This window comes from Callorhinchus milii, unplaced genomic scaffold, assembly GCF_018977255.1.
Source record: "Callorhinchus milii isolate IMCB2004 unplaced genomic scaffold, IMCB_Cmil_1.0 Scaffold22, whole genome shotgun sequence".
Classification (NCBI taxonomy): domain Eukaryota; kingdom Metazoa; phylum Chordata; class Chondrichthyes; order Chimaeriformes; family Callorhinchidae; genus Callorhinchus; species Callorhinchus milii.
In genome coordinates, this window is record NW_024704763.1 from 10,256,995 (window position 1) to 10,277,724 (window position 20,730).

General features: G+C 47.0%; 1 protein-coding gene across 1 annotated transcript in view; it reads right to left on the reverse strand.

The window, feature by feature from the left end:
- Positions 1–18,219, reverse strand: part of psma4 (proteasome 20S subunit alpha 4) — a gene marked incomplete at its 5' end in the record, with an annotated part of 32,985 nt that extends 14,766 nt beyond the window's left edge. Inside the window, 7 exon segments of the mRNA NM_001292354.1 lie at positions 5,681–5,804; positions 9,958–10,088; positions 15,886–15,974; positions 16,640–16,717; positions 17,361–17,523; positions 17,637–17,679; positions 18,193–18,219. Coding sequence (NP_001279283.1) covers positions 5,681–5,804; positions 9,958–10,088; positions 15,886–15,974; positions 16,640–16,717; positions 17,361–17,523; positions 17,637–17,679; positions 18,193–18,195 — 631 coding nt within the window.
- Between the last annotated feature and the right edge of the window lie 2,511 nt (positions 18,220–20,730).

The window sequence follows — 20,730 nt, forward strand, 5'->3', positions numbered from 1 at the left end:
CTAATGACTCATTAATGACTCTCTCCCCATAGCCTGGGAATCCTCCGCCGGGCTCACCGCGGCACTCGGCGTTGGCTGTCCAGCAGCAGCCACACCGACTGCCCCATTCCCCACCACACTCGCCAGCCACCCCGGACACAGACCCGAGGAGCCAACCTCTCCTCCCTTATCCCCACTCCCCCACCGCTGCCTCACAACCTGGACCCCCCTCCCCTCCCACACACCCTTCTGTCAACCGCTCCCTCCGCATCGGACTACAAAACGTCCGCTCCCTCTGTAACAAGGCCCTGGTCATCAACGATCTCATCCTTGATGAGAACGTTGATATCATGGCCTTAACAGAAACCTGGCTCACCCCAGGCGACACCTTCCCCCTCACGGAGGCCACACCACCCGGCTACACCTCCCACCACATCCCTCACCCCAACCGCCGTGGCGGTGGTGTCGCCCTTATCTCAAGGACACCACTTGCCCTATCCCCCTACTCCTCTGGCTCTTTCCTCTCTTTCGAGCACCTCAACCTCTCCCACCCCTCCTTCCTCTCACTCAAAATCCTCCTCCTCTACCGGCCCCTAAAACCTCTCCCACCTTCATCTCCGATATTTCGACACTTTTTACATTTCTCTGCCTCTGCTCTGATCGCCTCATCATCCTGGGCGACTTCAACCTGCACTTCACCCCTTCCTGCTCTATCTCCTCAGATTTCTCCTCCCTGCTCTCCTCGCTCAACCTCTCCCTCCACATCAACTCCCCCACTCACAGTCACGGCCACCCACTCGACTTGGTGATCACCCGGGGCCTCAGTGTCTATCACCGACAAGGCCGTCTCCGACCATCACTTCATCTCCTTCACCACCTCCACCCCCCTCCCCACCTCCACCAGACCCACCACCATCTTCTACCGCCCCTGGAAGAAGTTACCCCCACAATCCCTAACCGCTGCCTTGGAGTCCTCTGAACTCCTCTCCCTCTGGCCTTCAACCCTCACTGACCCCTCTTCTCCTCTCACCCTCCTCCACAACACCCTCTCCTCCACACTCGACACTCTGCCCCCATCACCTCCCGTACTGTCTCCTACTCCCGCTCCTCCCCATGGTTCACCACCCACCTCCGCTCACTGAAGAGCCAGGTGTTGGCCGCTGAACGCACCTGCGTCAAATCTGGCCTAACGGTCCACCGACAAATCTGGCTGGACCTCCTCAAAATCTACCGCTCCACTCCAGCCTCGGCCAAGTCGTCCTTCTACTCCAGGATAATCCTGGAGGCGAAGAACAACCCCAGGCTACTGTTTTCCACCACATCCCGACTCCTCCGTCCCCCCCGCCACCCCGAGCAGGTCATCTCCTCCAACCTTCACTGCAAGGAGGTGCTGGATTTCCTTCAATCCAAAATCAAGGGAATTCGCTCCACGGTCACTTCCCCTCCAACATCCACCCACCCCCCACCCCCTCCCTCCCACACTCCGACTCCCACCCACCCCCCACCCCTTCCCTCCCACACTCCGACTCCTACCCATCCTCCCCTACACACTTTCGTACCCGTTTCCCCACCCTCTGTCACCAAACTCATCCTATCCCTGAAACCCACCACCTGCTCCCTTGACCCCATCCCCACTCCACTCCTTATCTCCCAGCTCCACCTCCTGCCCTACATATCACAGACATTGTCAACCTGTCCCTCTCCTGTGGCTCTGTCCCCATTCCCTTAAAAACTGCCACCATCACTCCACCTTGGAAAAACCCTCCCTTGATGCGTCGCAGCTATCAATCTCCGGCCCATCTCCAACCTCTGCTTCCTGTCCAAGGTCCTGGAAAGAGTTGTGGCCTCTCAGCTGCGCTCTTTCTTCTCCACCCATTCATTATTCAAACCCCTTCAGTCGGGTTTCCATGCGGCCCATAGCACAGAAACTGCCCTGGTCAAGGTCACCAATGACATCCTGACCATCTGTGACCAGGGCTCCCTCTGCCTCCTCGACCTATCGGCAGCATTCAATACGGTCGACCACGCTATCCTCCTCCACCGCTTGTCCTCCCACCTCAACCTTCAAGGCCCTGTCCTTGAGTGGTTTAGGTCGTACCTCTCCCACCGTCTTCACTTTGTTTCCACGAATGGCTTCTCCTCCACCCCCCGCACTGTCTCGTGTGGTGTCTCTCAGGGCTCTGTCCTCGGTCCCCTCCTCTTCACCCTCCATATGCTCCCCCTGTGGTGACATCATCCGCAGACATGGGGTTAACTTCCACATGTATGCAGATGACACCCAACTCTACCTTTCCTCCTCTACCCTCAACTCCACGACCCCCGATGTCCTGACAGCTGTCTGTCCGACATCGAGTCCTGGACGAGAGACAACTTTCTTCAGCTCAACGTGCGCAAAACTGAGGCCCTCCTGATTGGCTCAGGTTAGCGCCTCCGCACCTCAGGCGCTGACAGCATCAGCATCCAAGGCTGCACTCTCCACCTCTCAAAGCCAGTCAGGAACCTCGGGGTTCCCCTCGACCCTGAGCTGTCCTTTCTCCCTCATATCCGCACCACAACTGGCACCGCCTTCCATCACCTCCGGAACATCGCAGACTACGGCACTACCTCACCCCTCACGCGGCTGAAACTCTGGTCCACACCTTTGTCACCTCAAGGCTGGACTATGGGAACTCTCTCCTCGTCGGCCTTCCCGGCCCTCCCTCCACACTGCAGGTCATTCAGAACTCTGCAGCTCGTGTACCGTCCCGCACCAGTCCTCGCGCCCACATCACTCCCACCCTCACCCTCTCCCTCACCCTCACCATCGCTCGCCTCCACTGGCTCCCCATCCCCCAGAGGATCGAATTCAAGATCCTCATCATCACCTATAAGGCCATTCCCGGCCTCGCTCCCTCCTACCTCTCTGACCTACTATCCCCCCACGTACCCCCCCGTACCCTCCGTTCCTCTGGCTCTGGTCTGCTCCACATCCCCCGCCCCAACCGCCCTACCATCGGTGGCCGGGCCTTCAGCCTCTCAGCCCCGAGGCTCTGGAACTCCATCCCCAGTGCCTTCGCCACTTCCTCCCTTTCCTCCTTCAAGGCCGGTCTCAAGACCTTTCTCTTTGACCTTCAGCCTTCAGCTCCCCTCTCGACTCTCTTCCCCCTCATCGCTCCCTCCCTTCCCTCCCCTCACCCTGACAATTTCCCCCCTCCTGGCTCCCTCCCTTCCCTCCCCTCACCTTGACCATTTCCCCCTTCCTCGCTCCCTCCCTTCCCTCCCCTTCCCTGACCATTTCCCCCCTCCTCGCTCCCTCCCTTCCCTCCCCTCACCCTGACCATTTCCCCCCTGCTCGGATCCTGACCCAACTGTACAGCGCCTTGGGACGTCCTCCCGACGTGAAAGGCGCTCTATAAATGGAATCTTGTTGTTGTTGTTAACAGCTCTATCAATCTGTCCTGCCATCTTCAAAGACCTGTGTATGTGAACCCCCAGGTCTTTCGTACCCCCTTTAAAACTGTACCATTTATTGTTAGTGGAGTCCTGTCGCTCAGTGATTGACACGGTCAATCAGTCTCTCTCATCAGGCTGTGCTTCACTCCCCCTGAAACCCACTGCCATCACACCCACCTCAAAAAACTCCTCCCTCGATCCCTCTAACCTCACACACTACCGTCCCATCGCCAGCCTACCCTTCCTTGTCAAAGTCCTGGAACACATTGTTCCAGGTCAACTTCGGTCACAGCTCTCCCCCCACTCCCTCCTCGAGCCCCTGCAGTCTGGTTTTCACCCTGACTGCCCACAGCACAGAGACGGCGCTTGTCAAAGTCACAAACAACGTCCTCTCTATCTGTGACCAGGGCTCCCTCTGCCTCCTCATCCTCCTGGATCTCTCTGCCGCGTTTGACACAGTTGACCACACCATCCTCCTCTCCTCTCTCATCCATCTTAGTGGGACCGCACTCATACGGTTCGAGTTCTACTTAACCAACCGCCTCCATTTAATCTCAGCAAATGGTTTCTCCTCCCGCCCTCGCCCGGTCACCCCAGGGCTCCATCCTTGGCCTCTTCTTTTCCTTATCTATATACTCCCTCTGGGTGATGTCACCCACAGACATCGGGTAAACTTCCACATGAGTGCAGGTGACACACAAATCTACTTTGCCTCCAGCACCAACTCCAGGTTCCCCCGATGTTCTATCAGCTTGTCTGGCACACATCAGGGCCTGGATGAGAGTAAACTTCCTGCAGCTGAATATGGATAAGAAGGAAGCCGTACTCCTTCAACGACTTCACTCCTCCTCAACCTCCCTCAGGCTCACCGAACTAGGGAGTTGTCTGTTTTGGTGTCTGTTTTGACCCTCAACTATCCTTCCTCCCCCCACATCCGGTCCCTGACCAGGATCATTTTCTTCCATCTCGTCACATTGCCCGCCTCTGACTGTATATTACCCCAAATGCAGCCGAAACCCTGGTGCATGTGTTTGTCACCTCCCGCCTGGATTACTCCAACTCACTCCTCGCCGGTCTCCCCAGCTCCACCATTCACAAAATCAGCTCATTCAGACTCTGCCGCCCACATACTGACCCGAACCAAACTCCCTACCCACATCTCACCAGTTCTGGCCCAGGCTCCACTGGCTCCCCATCACCAAACAGATCGACTTCAAGATCCTCACACTCGTGTTCAAATCCAATCACTCCCTGACACCTCCCTACCTCTCCGACCCTCTCACTCCCCAATCCACCACCCAAGGCTTCTGATCGACTGGAACCAGTGTCCTGCTTGTCCCTCACACCCTCCACCCCACCATTGGAGGTAGCGCTTTCAGCCACTACGCCCTGAATCTCTGGAATACTCTCTCCCAATCCCTCCGTCTTGCCCCCTCTCTCCCTTCTTTCAAGTCCCACCTGAAAACTTTCCTGTTCGACTGTGCTTATCGCCACCTCCCCCCTCCCCCGGCTCGGAGTCAGGCTCCACCACTGTTAAGCGCTCTGAGACCCTACCCTGCATTGAGGGTGCTATATAAGCGCAAGATGTTTTTGTTGTTGGTTAATAGCACTCGCTTCGCAAGCGAAAGATCTGGGTTCAATTCCTGGCAGGGTGAAACCTTGTCCAAGTTTTCTTACTCCACACACTTGATAATAATCCCTGGACTAGAAAAATAATTTGGTCACTCAATCCACCGTTTGTGGGACACTGCTCTGTGCAATTGGCTGCCGTGTTTTGTCCGCAACTAGTCAATTCACTTTACAGTCTATTCTGTGAAGGGCTTTGAGATGCCTTGAAGACGTGATAAGGCTCTGTATCAAATGCAAGGATTATTATACCCGGCCCTTACCAGGCCCCTGATTACCCCCTCACCAGGCTCCACTGATCACTTCAGTAGAAGCTGTACTGGCTCCTTGTCTCCTAATGGATCGACTTCAAGGTCTCGATCCTCAGCTACAAATTCCTTCACGTCCTGTGATCTTTAGCCTCACTCACTTCACCTCCTCGTACATGAACTGCCATTTTTATTATTGTATTTTATGTCTTGGCAATTTAAAACATTGATTTGATGATGACATTAGCTAACAGCATTTTCTTCACATCTTTTTGTTTGAGTTTAGGTCAATTAATGAAAATGATCTTAATTTGAGACCGTGAGCATGATGGGACATTTCTAGAATTTCGTAAGGAAACAGAATGCCACAGAATCTGATATTAAACACAACTTACCCTTTTCCGCTGATAGTTTACTAACATCCATGGTTTTATTCAACACTTTAATTGCCAATGCAAGGGCAGATAGTAAAGTCATCTCTCCTTCTTTGTAATCTTGTTTCAACATGGACACTGCAGCCTGAAAATTCAACAAAAAATGTAATATTTAGATACTGGAATGCACTTTTGCTGCGGAATCCGCTACAAGCATCCTCCTCCACCACAAACCCGCTATAAATGTAACTTCTCCCCTGGCCTCACACTGCTTACTCAAAGTCACTGAGGGTGGCTCCGGACACACAAGCGAGAAATAGGATTCACTCGGAACCCCCACTGTTGTCATTGTCTGTGTGTATGTGACTGTCTGTCAGTCAGTCAGTGTGCCTGTGTGTGTGTGTTTGTGAGCATATGTGTGAGAGTATGTGTGTATGTGTGTGAGAGTATGTGTGTATGTGTGTGAGAGTATGTGTGTGAGAATGAGTATGTGGATGTGTCTGTCGGTGAGTATGTGCATGTGTGTGAGTGTGTGTGTGTGCCTGTGTGAGTGTGGCAGTGTCTTTCTCTCTCTCTGTTTCACTGGCAATGTGAGTGTGGCTCTCTCCTCTATGCGAGTGTATCCCTCACTCTGTGTTTGAGTGTCTCTCTCCTCTGTATGTTTCTGAGTGTCTATGTGAGTGTGTCTCTCTACTCTGTATGTCTGTCTGTCTGTGTCTGTTTGTGAGTGCCTCTGTGTGAATGTGTATGTGTGTGTCTCTCCTCTGTCTGTGTGCGTGTTTCTTTGTGTCTATGAGTTTGTGTTCCTCTCTCTGAGGTGTGTGTCTCTCTGTGTCTGCGAGTGTGTGTGGGTGAGTGTCTCTCTCTGTGTGAGTCTTTGTGTGTGTCTCTGTGTCTCTTGAGTCTGTGTGTGTGTGTCTCTCTCTGTGTCTGAATCTGTGTCTCTCTCTCTCTCTGTGTCTCTGAGTCTGTGTGTATGTGTGCCTCTCTCTGTGTCTGTGTGCCTCTCTCTCTGTGTCTCTGAGTCTGTATGAGTGTGTGTGTTTCTCTCTGTGTCTGAGTCTGTGTGTGTCTCTCTGTGTCTTTGAGTCTGTGTATGTTTGTGTCTTTCTATGTGTCTCTGAGTCTGTGGGTGTATGTGTCTCTCTGTGTCTCTGAGTCTATCTCTCCCTCTCTCTCGGTGTCTGTGTGTCTCTCTGTGTGTCTTTGAGTCTGTGTGTCTCTCTCTGTCTCTGAGTCTGTGCGCGTGTGTTTGTCTCTCTCTCTGTCTCTAAGTCTGCGTGTGTCTCTCTCTGTGTGTCTCTGAGTCTGTGTATGTCTCCCTCTGTGTCTCTGAGTCTGTGTGTGTGTCTCTAGGTGCAGAGGGGTAGAAGGTGCGAAGTGAACTACATATTTAATTAATAAAATACAAGTTGAAATGACAGCACAGGCAGTGTGTTGGGAATGCTATATGTGGGAGTTTGTGGATTGTGAGACTGTCCTGGACTATCACTTCTGCAGGAAATGTTTCTGGCTTGACACACTTCGGCTCAGAATCATTGAGCTGGAGTGTGAGTTAGACACACTCCGAGAAATAAGGAAGGGGGAGGAATTTCTGGATAGTTTTATCCTGAACTCGGCCACACCCCATAGGAAAGCACAGGAAAGGGAGGGTGCAACTGTCAGCGAGCAGAGTAATGGGAACCTGGGAGAGGAAGAGGATGAGGTCCCACAGACACTGGTCCTGTCCAACAGGTATGAGGTACTCGATTCCTGTGAGCACAAGGAATGTGTGGAGGACAGACACAATACAGACCAAGGCACAGCGGAGCAGACGGCTGTCCCAAGCCAGGAAGAGCAGAATAGAAATGTAGTTGTGATAGGGGATTCAATTCTTAGCAGAATAGACAGCATCCTCTGTAGCCAAGAGTCCTGAAGCGTGTGATGCCTACCTGGTGCCAGGGTAAGGGACATCTCGAAGCAGCTGAAGAGGAATTTGGAAAGGGATGGGATAGATCTAGTTGTCGTGGTCCACGTAGGGACAAACAACATAGGAAAAAAAGGGAGGAGGTCCTGGAGAGGGAGTTCCAGGAGTTAGGAGTTAAGTTAAAAAACAGGACCTTGAGGTAATAATCACTGGATTATTACCTGAACTACAGGCGAATCGGAAGAGGGAGAAACAGATTAGGAAAGTTAACACGTGGCTAAAGGATTGATGTGGGAAAGAAGGGCTCCACTTCATGGGACACTGGCACCAATACTGGGTCAGGAAAGAGCTGTACAAACTGGACAGGCTCCACCTGAAGTAGAAGGGGACCAGTGTCCTAGTGGAAAGGGGAAATAGGGTTGTGGCAAAGGCTTTAAACTAGTAAACGGGGGGAGGGATCAGAAGGAAATAACTCAAGCCAGACAAAAGTAAGAAATAGGAGAATATAAATGGTCAGGGAATTAATAGTCTCAGCTGAAGTCCTTTTTTTTCGACCGTGCCTTTGGTCACCTTCCGCCACCTCCCCCCGGCTTGGCCCCGGGATCCGTTACTGTGAAGCTCTGAGACACCGTCCGGCGTGGAGGGTGCTATATAAATCCAAATTGTTGTTGTTGTAGTACAATTATAGAACAGATCGTCAAAAATAAAATGCGGAACAATTAATAATAATGATGAAACTGTCTGAACATGAATGTACACAGCATCTAAAATAAAACAGGAGAACTGGAGGCAATAATTTGTGGTGAGGAACCAGATATCATTGGGATTACTGAAACGGGCTACAGAAAGAACAGGATTGTCAATTAAACATTGCAGGTTATAATGTATTTAGAAAGGATAGAGATGGGAAAAGGGGCAGTGGAATAGCTGTACTCATAACATCATTGCAATAGAAAAAAGGGACATAGCCAACAGTAAGATAGAAACAGAATCTGTGTGGATCGAGATAAAAGATAAATAGGGCTCAATCACACAAATAGGGGTGCTCTACAGACCACCTAATAGTGGAAGGGAGGTAGAGGAAGAATATGCAAGCAAATTAGGGAAATGAGTAAAATACATGGAATAATAATCATAGGGGATTTCAACTAACCCCAAATAAATTTGCCAGAAGAGGAAAATAAAGGGGATAAGAGAATGGAGTTCCTTCAATGTGTAGAGGACTCCTTTCTTATCCAGTATGTGGGGTTGATCAGGGCTATGGGGAGAGAGTGGGGGAGTGGGGTTGATCAGTGCTTTGGGGAGAGAGTGGGGGAGTGGGTTGATTTGGAAGCTCTTTTCAAAGAGCAGCACACGCACGATGGGCGAATGGCCTCCTTCTGTGCGGTATTATTCTATGATTTTATGAGAAAGCCATGAAGTGAATGACCAATTTTATTTGGGGGATTGTTGGCTGGGACACCGGGAGAAACTCCTTCTCTTTTCGAATAGTGCCATCTTTGCATCCACCAGAACAGGCAGACAATTAAACATCTCATCCAAAGAACGACACCTCCAACAATGCAACACACCTCAGAGTTGCATTGGAATAACAGCTTAGACTCTGTGATTCCAAGTCCCAGTGTGGGTCTTGAACTCACAACCTTCTGGACAAGGTCCTAGCTGGACAAGCAGCAGGAAAGCTTGCCAGGCAGTTCCCTCAATGAAAGCTATTTTTGGTTGTTAAACCTCCAGCAGTTACCTCATCATACATTCTGGGGTCCCCAAGCCTTAGCTCTTTGCTAACCTGCACCTAATACTCTGAAATTAGGTAAGCTGGATCTGTCCTTCCAGGGAGAGAGTGAGTATTCCATTTAATAATCCTTGTATTTGCACCTTATCACATCCTTGAGAAGTCTCAAAGCACTTCACACAATATACCGTGAAGTATATTTGTGGGCGAAATGCGGCAGCCAATTGCGCACAGCGTGTCCCACAAACAATGGTGGATTGAGTGACCAAATCATTATTATTATTTTTGGGGGACTCAATACGCTACAGGACTCCATTTTAATAAATAGCTATGGAAATTCCATGTGTTGGTGGGAAGAATGGAATTCTCGGTTTGGTTTGGATACACTTAAGCATGGTAATGGGTTTCCACGTGTGACAAGACACTTGGATGATCCTCCCAATTGATATCGCACCTTATTGTGATGTCAAGGCATCTCAGTGCACTTAGATTCATCTGTAATGATCCACTGTAGAATGTAGTAACTGTGCAGGTGAACACAGCAATCAATGAGATATTTGAAGTATTTTAGATCCAAATTTTAAATAAAGTTTAGGCTTGTATTTACGTAAAATGTACTCTTTGCAGAAAGTTATGCAAACCATTAGTCAAAATACTTACAGCACTGTTATTTCCAATGCATGTGGCTTTCCAGCCTCCATAGTTTCCACTGGGGTCACTCTGATAAAGCTGATAGCCATAGTGCTTATCCCATCCCACATAGAGCAGTGAAACACCAAATGGACGCTTTCCTGTGAATATAAACAGATTTTTAGAAAATATAATCTAACCTTCTTGGATACACAGCATTTATATAACAGATACAGCATTACAGGAGAAACAAGACATTTTTATTTGAAATATATTGAGGGCCAAATATAGAGCCTATATTGGTTATTGCTTCTCTAAGGTCTGCAGCAATAAACTTTATACATTAATCATACGGAATTAGATGATTTATTAACTTCATTTTCTTCACTGGCAAAAACGTTTTCAGTTTTTCAAGTTCATCCAAAAGCAAGAAGCCCACAAAGCTACAATGTGAATGTAGCTCAGACCAGGATCTTGTAAATCTTAATTACCCCTCTCCCCAGGCTATCCGCCCAGCTATTGCAGTACCAGTAATAATTTAAAACTAGCAGGCATTCCATAACAGTTTCCTATCCTGTTTGCACCAGTGATTAACTTGAACTTGCAATTATGTTGTACTAGAAACTAGAGGTGCACATAGCACAAAAAATGTATGACAAGTGATCCTACTGCAATCCAATCAATTATGCAGCATCCTGCTTCACCATAACCCTACCACCTTTGTCAATTTGTCAATCTGTAGCTTTCAACAGTAGGCAAAACTCCCCAAAACATTACACAAAATTTCATTAGAGATTAGACCACAGGAGAGGAGCTCCAAAACAAAATATAATGGCATTTCCATTTTGGAAAACAATAGAAAAAAGAACTATCAGGTTTAGAGAGAAACAAATACATGTTTTCCTACAAATAAATACTTACTGCACTTCACAGAAACTCTGAAGGGCTTTGAGACTTTTTGATGAAATAAGATGATATATCAAACGCAAGGACTGTGCGATGGCCTGGGGAAGGGGGTAATTAAGGTTTACAAGATCAGCAGAAGTAAATTCCTGAGGGAAAGTTGATACCTGCAGAAATCTAAATCAACCAATGCAGGCAATGCAATCCCACAACTCCAATACATGTAGAGGGAGCCACCGCACAGATCATGACTTGCATTTATATAACGTCTTCACAGAGGTAGCACTGAACAGTGGCGGAGTTTGATGCTGAGCCAGTGAGAGATGGGACGTGACTGTAGGCTTGGTCAAAGAGGAAGGGCTTCAGGTTCGATCTGAAGATGGGCAAGGCAGAAGGGGGACCAGAGTGTAAAGGCTGAAGGTGGGGACCAGAGAAATGTAGAACCCTGGGCCAGCTGAGCGGAGAGGATAGGTAATAATCCCTCCAAAACCAAAAACAATAATAAATTGGTCATTTTCAATCTACTGTGCGCAATTGGCTGCCGCGTTCGCCCACAAATATACAGTCAATTCACTTTACAGTGTGTTCTGTGAAGCGCTTTGGGACGTCCTCCCGACGTGAAAAGCGCTATATCAAATGCAAGGATTATTAGGTAGTGCAGGAGGGTGTGAGCAACTCGGAAACATAGGGAGGTGTGAGGGTGTGAAATGATTTAAATGTAATTGTCAGCATCGTGAAGTTGATCCATTCGGCAACAGAGAGTCAATGGAGCCTGTGAAGGACTGGGGCACAACAACAACAACAAAATTACCCTTGTAAAGCACCTTTCACTTCGGGAGACGTCCCAAGGTACTGAACAGTTGGGGATCAGGACCCGAGCGTGGGGGGGCAGGGATGAGATTGAAGGTGGGCAGAGAGGTAGGAGGACGGCTGAAAGTACGATCGAAAAGGAGAGCCTTGAGTTGTACCTTGAAGGAGGCGACGGAAGGAGCGAAGCGATGGGATTGTGGGATAGAATTCCAAAGGGCGCGGGCAAAGAGGCTGAAAGCCCGGCCGCCGATGGTAGGTTCTTGCTGAATAGAGGGAGCGGACAGGTTGAGAGGGGGTCAGCAGGTCAGAGATATAGGAGGTTGGCAAGGCCGTGGAGGGCCTTGAAAGTGAGGACGATTATTTTGAATACTATCCTCTGAGGAATGGGGAGCCAGTGGAGCTGGGTGAGGGTGGGGATGATGGGGTCACGGAGCCTGGTGCAGGAGAAGACATGAGTTGCAGAGTTCTGGATGATTTGCAGCTTGTGTAGGGAAAAGTTGAGGAGGCCGACAAGGAGGGAGTTTCTGTAGTTGAGCCTTGAGGTGATGAATTGATGTCTGACAGACAGTCAGTCAGGATGTCAGTTGTCCTGGAATCGAGGTGGAGGCAGAGAGACAGAGGTGAGTGTCATCTGGGTACATGTGGAAGTTGACCCCATATCTGCGATGATGTCACCAACGGGGAGCATGTAGAGGTTGAAGAGGAGGGGACTGCGGACAAAGCCCTGAGGAACACCGCACAAGACTGTGCGGCGCTGGAAGAGAAACCGTGGTAGGAGACAAATTGGAGACAATGTAAGGGATAAGACCTGAACCATTCAAGGACAGAATCTTGAAGGTTGAGGTGAGAGGAGAGGCAACGGAGGAGCATGGAGTGGTCCACGGTATCGAAGGCAACAGAGTTTGGTATGGGTGAAAATGCATGTAGCTGAGTTTTAAATTAATTGGATTTGATGGGTGGTGGAGCTGGGGTGACTGGCAAGGAGGGTATTGGGAAAATCAACAACAACAACAAGATTCCATTTATAGAGCGCCTTTCACGTCGGGAAGACGTCCCAAGGCGCTGTACAGTTGGGTCAGGACCCGAGCATTGGGGAAATGGTCAGGGTGAGGGGAGGGAAGGGAGGGAGCGAGGAGGGGGGAAATGGTCAGGGTGAGGGGAGGGAGGGAGCGAGGAGGGGGTAGAGAGTCGAGAGGGGAGCTGAAGGCACGGTCAAAGAGGAAGGTCTTGAGACTGGCCTTGAAGGAGGAAAAGGAGGAGGCAAGTTGAAGGCACTGGGGGACAAAATTCCAGAGCCTCGGGGCTGAGAGGCTGAAGGCCCGGCCACCGATGGTAGGGCGGTTGGGGTGGGGGATGTGGAGCAGACCGGAGCCAGAGGAACGGAGGGTACGGGCAGGTAGGTAGGGGGATAGTAGGTCAGAGAGGTAGGAGGGAGCAAGGCCGTGAATGGCCGTGTAGGTGAGGATGAGGATCTTGAATTCGATCCTCTGGGGGATGGGGAGCCAGTGGAGGCGAGCGAGGGTGAGGGCGAGGGCGGGCGTGATGTGGTCTCGGTGTCTGGTGTGGGACAGTACACGAGCTGCAGAGTTCTGAATGACCTGCAGTGTGGAGGGAGGGCCGGGAAGGCCGTCGAGGAGAGAGTTCCCATAGTCCAGCCTTGAGGTGGTAAAGGCATGGACCAGAGTTTCAGCCGCGTGAGGGGTGAGGTAGTGCCGTAGTCTGCGATGTTCCGGAGGTGATGGAAGGCGGTGCCAGTTGTGGTGCGGATATGAGGGAGAAAGGATAGCTCAGGGTCGAGGGGAACCCCGAGGTTTCTGATGGCTTTGAGAAGTGGAGAGTGCGGCCTTGGATGCTGATGCTGTCAGCGCCTGAGGTGCGGAGGCGCTGACGTGAGCCAATCAGGAGGGCCTCAGTTTTACGCACGTTGAGCTGAAGAAAGTTGTCTCTCGTCCAGGACTCGATGTCGGACAGGCAGCTGTCAGGACATCGGGGGTCGTGGAGTTGAGGGTAGAGGAGGAAAGGTAGAGTTGGGTGTCATCCGCATACATGTGGAAGTGAACCCCATGTCTGCGGATGATGTCACCACAGGGGGAGCATATAGAGGGTGAAGAGGAGGGGACCGAGGACAGAGCCCTGAGGGACACCGCACGAGACAGTGTGGGGGGTGGAGGAAAAAACATTCGTGGAAACAAAGTGAAGACGGCAGTAATGTGTCATTAAGGGTTTCAGCTTTATTGGGTCAGAGGTGGGCAGTGGTGGCGGAAAGTGGTCCTGATCAGGAACTGGATGTGGTGACAGCAGGGGGTTGAAATCAATGCCAAGGTTGTGCACAGGTTCAGCGAGTCTGAGAGATAATCCATGGAGTCTGAGAGATAAGCCATGTAGCCAAGGAGCCTCAGGTGAGAAGATGTTGGCAGGAGCCAAGGAGGATGTCTTTATAATAATATTTATAACATGTAGAAAGTTGGAAATCACCCAGGCCGTGGTGTCTGACAAGCAAAAGCATCGGTGGACCTGGGATCGCTTGAGGAAGAAATGTAAGAGGAAAATGACATTGTCTGCATACATGTGAAAATTGACCCTATGTCTGCAGATGACATCACTGAGAGAGAGCATGTAAATGAGGAAAAGGAAGGGGTCACAGTTGGCTCTGGTCAGGAGGAGAAACCATTTGTGGAGACATTTTTGGTGGTGGATCAGGTTAGACTCGACCAAGTAGAGTGGGGTCCCTCTGAGGAGCATGAGGGACACAGGGAGGTTGGCATGATCGACGATATCAAAAGCAGTGGAGAGGTCCAGAAGATCATTGAGCCAAATGGAGTCCTAATGACAGAGACATCATGTGACTTTGGCTGCCAAATAAGTCACACGTTTTGAAGGAAATTTTCATCTTTTCTAGAATATCTAAATGGCGTTAACATTACTATGGCTAAGAGCTGAAATCAAAGAATGTTTGTTACAGGAACAACTTCTCCATTATACCTGCTTTTCAAACCACTGTGTGTATATTTCCTTGCATATAATCTGGGCCAATAGAAAAGTTTGGAAATATTTGCCCAAAAATGTGTGAATATTTGCCTGCGGAAAATTATGGTGGATTCTTTGGCAACTTTTTGCAGAAAATTGTGGAAATCGATTAATGCTATTGAGGAACATTTTACTGCAAACTTACATTTTTTCACTTTATTGATAAAAACAAAACATGAGGAAATAACACATATTAGATTGCCGCAAAGGAAAATATTAATTACTTCTTTAACAAAAACTTGTTGCCTTTTCTTTTGGGGGGAGGGGGGGGGGACACCAGCAAGGCTACAGGAGCTCTCAGGGCCCAGCACTGTACGCAGACCCAGACAGAGACACACACACTCACAGATATACTGTCAGAGAGACACAGAAACACTCACAGACACAGAGAGAGGCACACACCCATTCACAGACATAGAGAGAGAGAGAGACACACACTCACAGATACACAGAGAGAGACATTCTCAAAGAGAGACCCACACTCACATAGAGAGACACACACACACAGGCAGACCCACAAACACACAGGAGACACAGACATCCTCACACAGGCACTCACAAACAAAGAGAAAGAGACACAGACACTCACAAATGCATATAGAGAGAGACATACACACAGACAATCATACACACTCATACACTCTCACACACAAACACAGTGAGACACACAGACAATCACAGCAGCGGGGCCTCCGACTGAAGTCCATTTGCCACTTGCGCTGCACCCAAAGAGAGTCCAGAGCCGCCTCACCCAGTGACGAGAGGGAAACATGCGAAAGGCCCGCGGGCCGGAAACTACATTTATAGTGGCTTTGTAGTTGGTGGTGGAGGGTGGGGTGGGGGGAAGGCGGTTGTTGTTTGTAGTGAATTCCACAAGAGTGGGGCCACACTTTTCTATTGGCCCAACATATAATGTATCATAATAATTATTATTAGCATGTTTATGTCACATACTGACAGGCAGATATTTCATCTTTCGATGGAATTCAGAGTAAACTAATGCTGGTCTGTAGTTCACCAATTAATGAGGTTCAATTATGTTTTTCAGTTCCCCCGAGACACTAGCCTGCGTGAAGGGCACCATATAAATGGAAGTTTTGTTTTTAAGCTAATCTTTAAATTTTTAAGTTGGAAGGCGAATGGAATGTCACTAAATTTTACCATTCTCCAAATTCCATCATTAACTTTTCAAATATTAGACTGGAATGTTCCCCTTACCTCCAAACTGGGTGTAAGCTTGCTTGATATCACATAGTGTTGTGACCAGCTGTTCACAAGGGATTGGTTCCTGGTACTGAAGAAGATATCTGGAAATAAATACACAAAATATTTCACTAATTTAAAACTGAATAATAGGGAGAAATTCCAACTGAGTCTAGATCAGGTTGGTCCACCTTTCTGCTGCTGAGGCTGGATGCTGGATTTGAGAAATTCCCATGGGCCACATGTGCAATATTTTTTCCCTTCCAGAAACATAACATATACATTACGCCTTTTTCACATTGGAAAGACGTCTCAAAATGCTTGACAATGCCGGCTGGGCACCTGAGCTGGGGTGGATTGGTTAAAGACAACAAGGATTTGTTAAAGACAAGTTTTGCCTGGCAAATAGATTTTTGACAAAATAACCGAGAGAATATCTGAAGCTGATGGTGTGAAGGTAATGTCTTTAACCAATCCACGCCTTTCCAAGTGGTTATTAATATTGTCCTGTATTATAGCCTCCAAATGTTTTCCCACTATGGGCATTAGACTGACTGGTCCATAATTACTCAGCTGGTCCAATTCTCCTTTTTTAAACAGCTGCCATCCAGTCTCCTGGAACAACTTTCTATTCCAAGGATATTCGCTAAAATTGTTGTCAAAACATCTATTATTTCCTCCCTGACTTCCCTCTCAGATGCTGCCATCGAACTCCAGTGTCCTCTTTGAGTTCCATTAATTTATTTTGCATTAGTTAATGAGTACCTACCTCTGAGCAATCAACCTGAGTTCATTTGTCAAAACATTTGCATCAGATGTGATCCCTGCAACACTGCAAGCCATGTCACTATAAGACAGGTATTAGACATTTGTCACACAAAATGTTGAGTACTGGAACAGGCAACAGAAACTGCTCATTATCAGTTCAATACTATTGTCAAAAATTGGGATACAACTGGTTTTACTACAAGTAAAATAAATTATCTAAAACAAATAAAAGAATCACTCAAAATAGTTATAAACTAGTGGAGTAGGACCAGTGGGGAAAAAACAAAAGGGTTTTGCATTGTTTAATAGTGGAATTATAAACCCTGTTAACCCTGGCCGACGGGTAAAACAAATCATTTATATTCTTACCAATTTTAAATATGGTGGTTAATTTGGACATAAATCCAGTTAATCAGGGAAAAATGCCGTGCTGGTCGCCTTCTGTGTGGCGCGGTCTGAGGGGCTTTGCGATTGAGATGGGAGGAGTCTAATATTGATTGACAGTAGACTCCAGCCATTCTGCTGGGCGGGAATGGTATCTTAGTTACTCTCGAACACCTCTCAAGATGGACAAAACGGCCCTCCCCGATGTGTCTGGATTAACATGCTTCTATTGTATGAGCAATTGAAGAAGTTATCAGGTTGTAGTAACAATTTTCCTAAAAGGTTAGCATTAATTTACAATTCATAACATTGTAAATACATCTGAGTCTAGGACTTACTCATTCAGCTTATATATTTTTTCAGAAAAGAAGACTTCATCAAGCAGTTTGTGTATGTTTCGTCTCTCTGCTGCCAACAAAACACCATCGTTTGCTAAAATCCCGAGGCAGGTTCCAGCATGGCCAATTGCTTCCATTGCATATTCCACCTGATAGAGTCGACCTAGATTTTTAAGATATGCACTTGAATTAACAAAATAAGGTACAATACACTTTAATCAAAACAGAACAAATCAAGTCCTTTATTTTATTGAAACGTAACTTTGCAAACTTTACCTTCAGGTGAAAATATGGTAGTTCGAGAGTCATATCTTCGTGACTGCAAAGTAAATCTAAGTATTTGAACAAGACTTTTGGAAAATGACCGTTAAACATTAAATCTTATGATGTGATAGGATTAAGATATCGACGTTTGACTGTAAAATCCCAATGTCAATAAGGCTCCATTAATGTTGCTCCAATCAAGAAATTAAGGGCAGAGAAAAGAGGCATGTTTTAACCCCCCCACAAGACTATGTAGGGATTTAGGTGACCACAATTGCAAGCATACATCCCAGTACAATGTTTTTTGTACATATGATTTTGAACAATCATACTTTTACAACACAAATTTCAAAGTGAATTTTACAGGGAAAATGTCAAAATGTTGCACTAAATTTCTTAATTTTAACTAATTCCATTCAAATTAATTCCATTTGATTGGGAAAAAAACAGCATAAGAGCTTGCTACATCATCCGAAGCTCAGTGAAGTACTGTAATTGGCTGAATATAACAAATATTTTTTTTCTCCATTTCGAAAGTGAAAAGTTTGCAGCAAAATCATAACCATACCATTTTGTTTTCTGTCGTATCAAATATCTGCAAATTAGAAATAAGAAAAAAGTTAATTTACTTAATAGACTGATAACTAGGAGTTATTTTCACCTGGACAATATTTATACTGAATATTTTGTATAAACTGAACTAAGAACATGGAAATATTCAGAAACATTGCTCATAGATTATTAATTGAAAGTTTGAGAGATTGTTCAAAACAAATCCAAATACACGAAAAATGCTTCCTTTCACACTGTGACCTGCCATTCTAGTATTTGCCACACCCATGTCTCAGCGTCAGACTTTCAATTACAAAATAGGCTATTTTCTAGGGATTGAAATGTTTTTATTTGTATATTTCAGAGAAATGCTTCGGATAATCAAAACTGTCATGTGATAGGCTGCCCAATTCGATTCTTTGTCAGTCATTATTGTGAGTTACAAGGCCAAGTCCCAAATTAGGTCATTGTACATTTACACTGCAAATAAACATGTCAGAAGGCACAATCACACTGAGAAACAGAGAAATTTTTAAAATAAGGGAAAGTGTGATTGAGTGAGAGATAGGGAGAATGAAAAAATTCTGACAGTTCTAGCATATTTTGTATTACTTACATTTTGGAAACAAGATGAGCAAATCTGCAGCCGATTTCAGAAAGAATTAAAACCAACAGAGTAGTGATAATGGGGGACTTCAGTTATCCTAACATAGACTGGCAAAATAACAGTGTAAAGGGCAAGGAGGGGGGAGGATTCCTGAAATGTGTGCAGGATAACCTTCTGGATCAGTATGTTTCCAACCCAACGAGGAAGGAAGCAGTGCTGGATCTCATTTTGGGGAATGAAGTGAGGCAAGTGGAGCAGGTTTCAGTAGGAGAACATGTGGACAACAGTGATCACAACCTCATTAGCTTTAGAGTACATATGGAAAGGGATAAGGAACAATCAAAGGTGAAGATACTCAACTGGAAGAGGCTAATTTCAGGGAGTTAAAAAGGGTCCTAGCCAAGGTGGACTGGAAAGAAAGATTGGCAAGTAAAACAACTAACGAGCAACGGGAAGCCTTAAAATAGTTTGGGGACAGAACAAATACATTCCCACAAATAGGAAAGGTAGGACATCCAAACCTCCCTGGGTGAATAAGGAAATTAGGATTAAAATAAAAGAGAAAAAGGAGGTTTATGATAAATGTCGGGTCTAAAATACAGAAGATAATCAAATAGAAAATGGAAAGTACAGGGGAAAACTGAAAAAGGAAATAAGAGGGGCAAAGAGATTGTATGAGAAGATTAGTGGGTAACATAAAAGGGATTCTATAAGCATATAAAGAATAAAAGGTTAGTCAAAGGTAGAGTGGGGCTGATTAGGGACCAAAGAGGAAATCGTCTTATGGAGGCAGAGGGCTCACGTACTGAATGATGACTTTGCATCTGTTTTCACAAAAGAAGAGGATGGAGCCAATGCCACAGTATCGGAGGAGAGGGTAGAGAAATTGGATAAGATAAGAGTAAACCGAGGGGAGGTACTAAAAAGGTTGTCGGTGCTCAAGGTAGACAAGATCATCCAAGCTTACTGAGGGAAGTAAGGGTGGAAATAACGGAGGCTCTGGCCATAATCTTTCATCCTCTTTGGACACCGGGTGGTGCCAGAGGACTGGAGGGTTGCAAATGTTACTCCCTGTACAAAAAGGGGCAGAGGGATAAACCTGGGAACTACAGGCCAGTCAGTGGGGAAACTTCCAGAGACTATAATACGGTACAAAATAAATTTTCACTTAGAAAAATATGGGTTAATAAAGGACAATCAACACGGGTTTGTTAAAAGGCAAATCATGTATAACAAACCTGATAAGAGTTTTTTTGATGAGGTAACGGAGAGAGTGGATGAAGGCAGTGCAGTGGATTTAGTTTATATGAATTTTTAAAAAGCGTTTGATAAAGTGCCACATAAGAGACTTGTTCGCAAAACAGAAGCCCACAGGATTAAAGGGACAGTGGCAGCGGATACAGAACTATCTGGGAGACAGGAAGCAGAGAGTGGTGGTGAACGGTTGTTTTTCTTATTGGAGGGAAGTGGTGTCCCCCGGGGTCAGTCCTGGGAGAACTGCTGTTTGTGATCTGTACACGTAACCTGGACTTGGGTATAGGGAGTACAATTTAATAATAATCCTTACATTTGACATAGCGTCTTATCACTTCTTCTAAACGTCTCAAAGCGCTTCACAGAAGTGAATTGACTGCATATTTGTGGGCAAAATGCGGCAGCCAATTGCAAACAGAAATGTCCCACAAACAGTTGTGGATTGAAGCAACCAATTTATTTATTTTTCTTGAGGGATTAATATCAGGCATATGGAGTAAGGAAACTTGCCCAAGGTTTGTCCTGCTGACTCCAATTTCCAAGTTTGCAGATGATGCTAAGCTGGAAAAGTAGTAAACAGTGAGGAGGATAGTAACAGACGGCAAATGGACACAGACAGACTGGTAACATGGGCAGACACGGGGCAGATGAAGGTTCATGTGGAGAAATGCATGAGAAGTGATGCATTTTTGG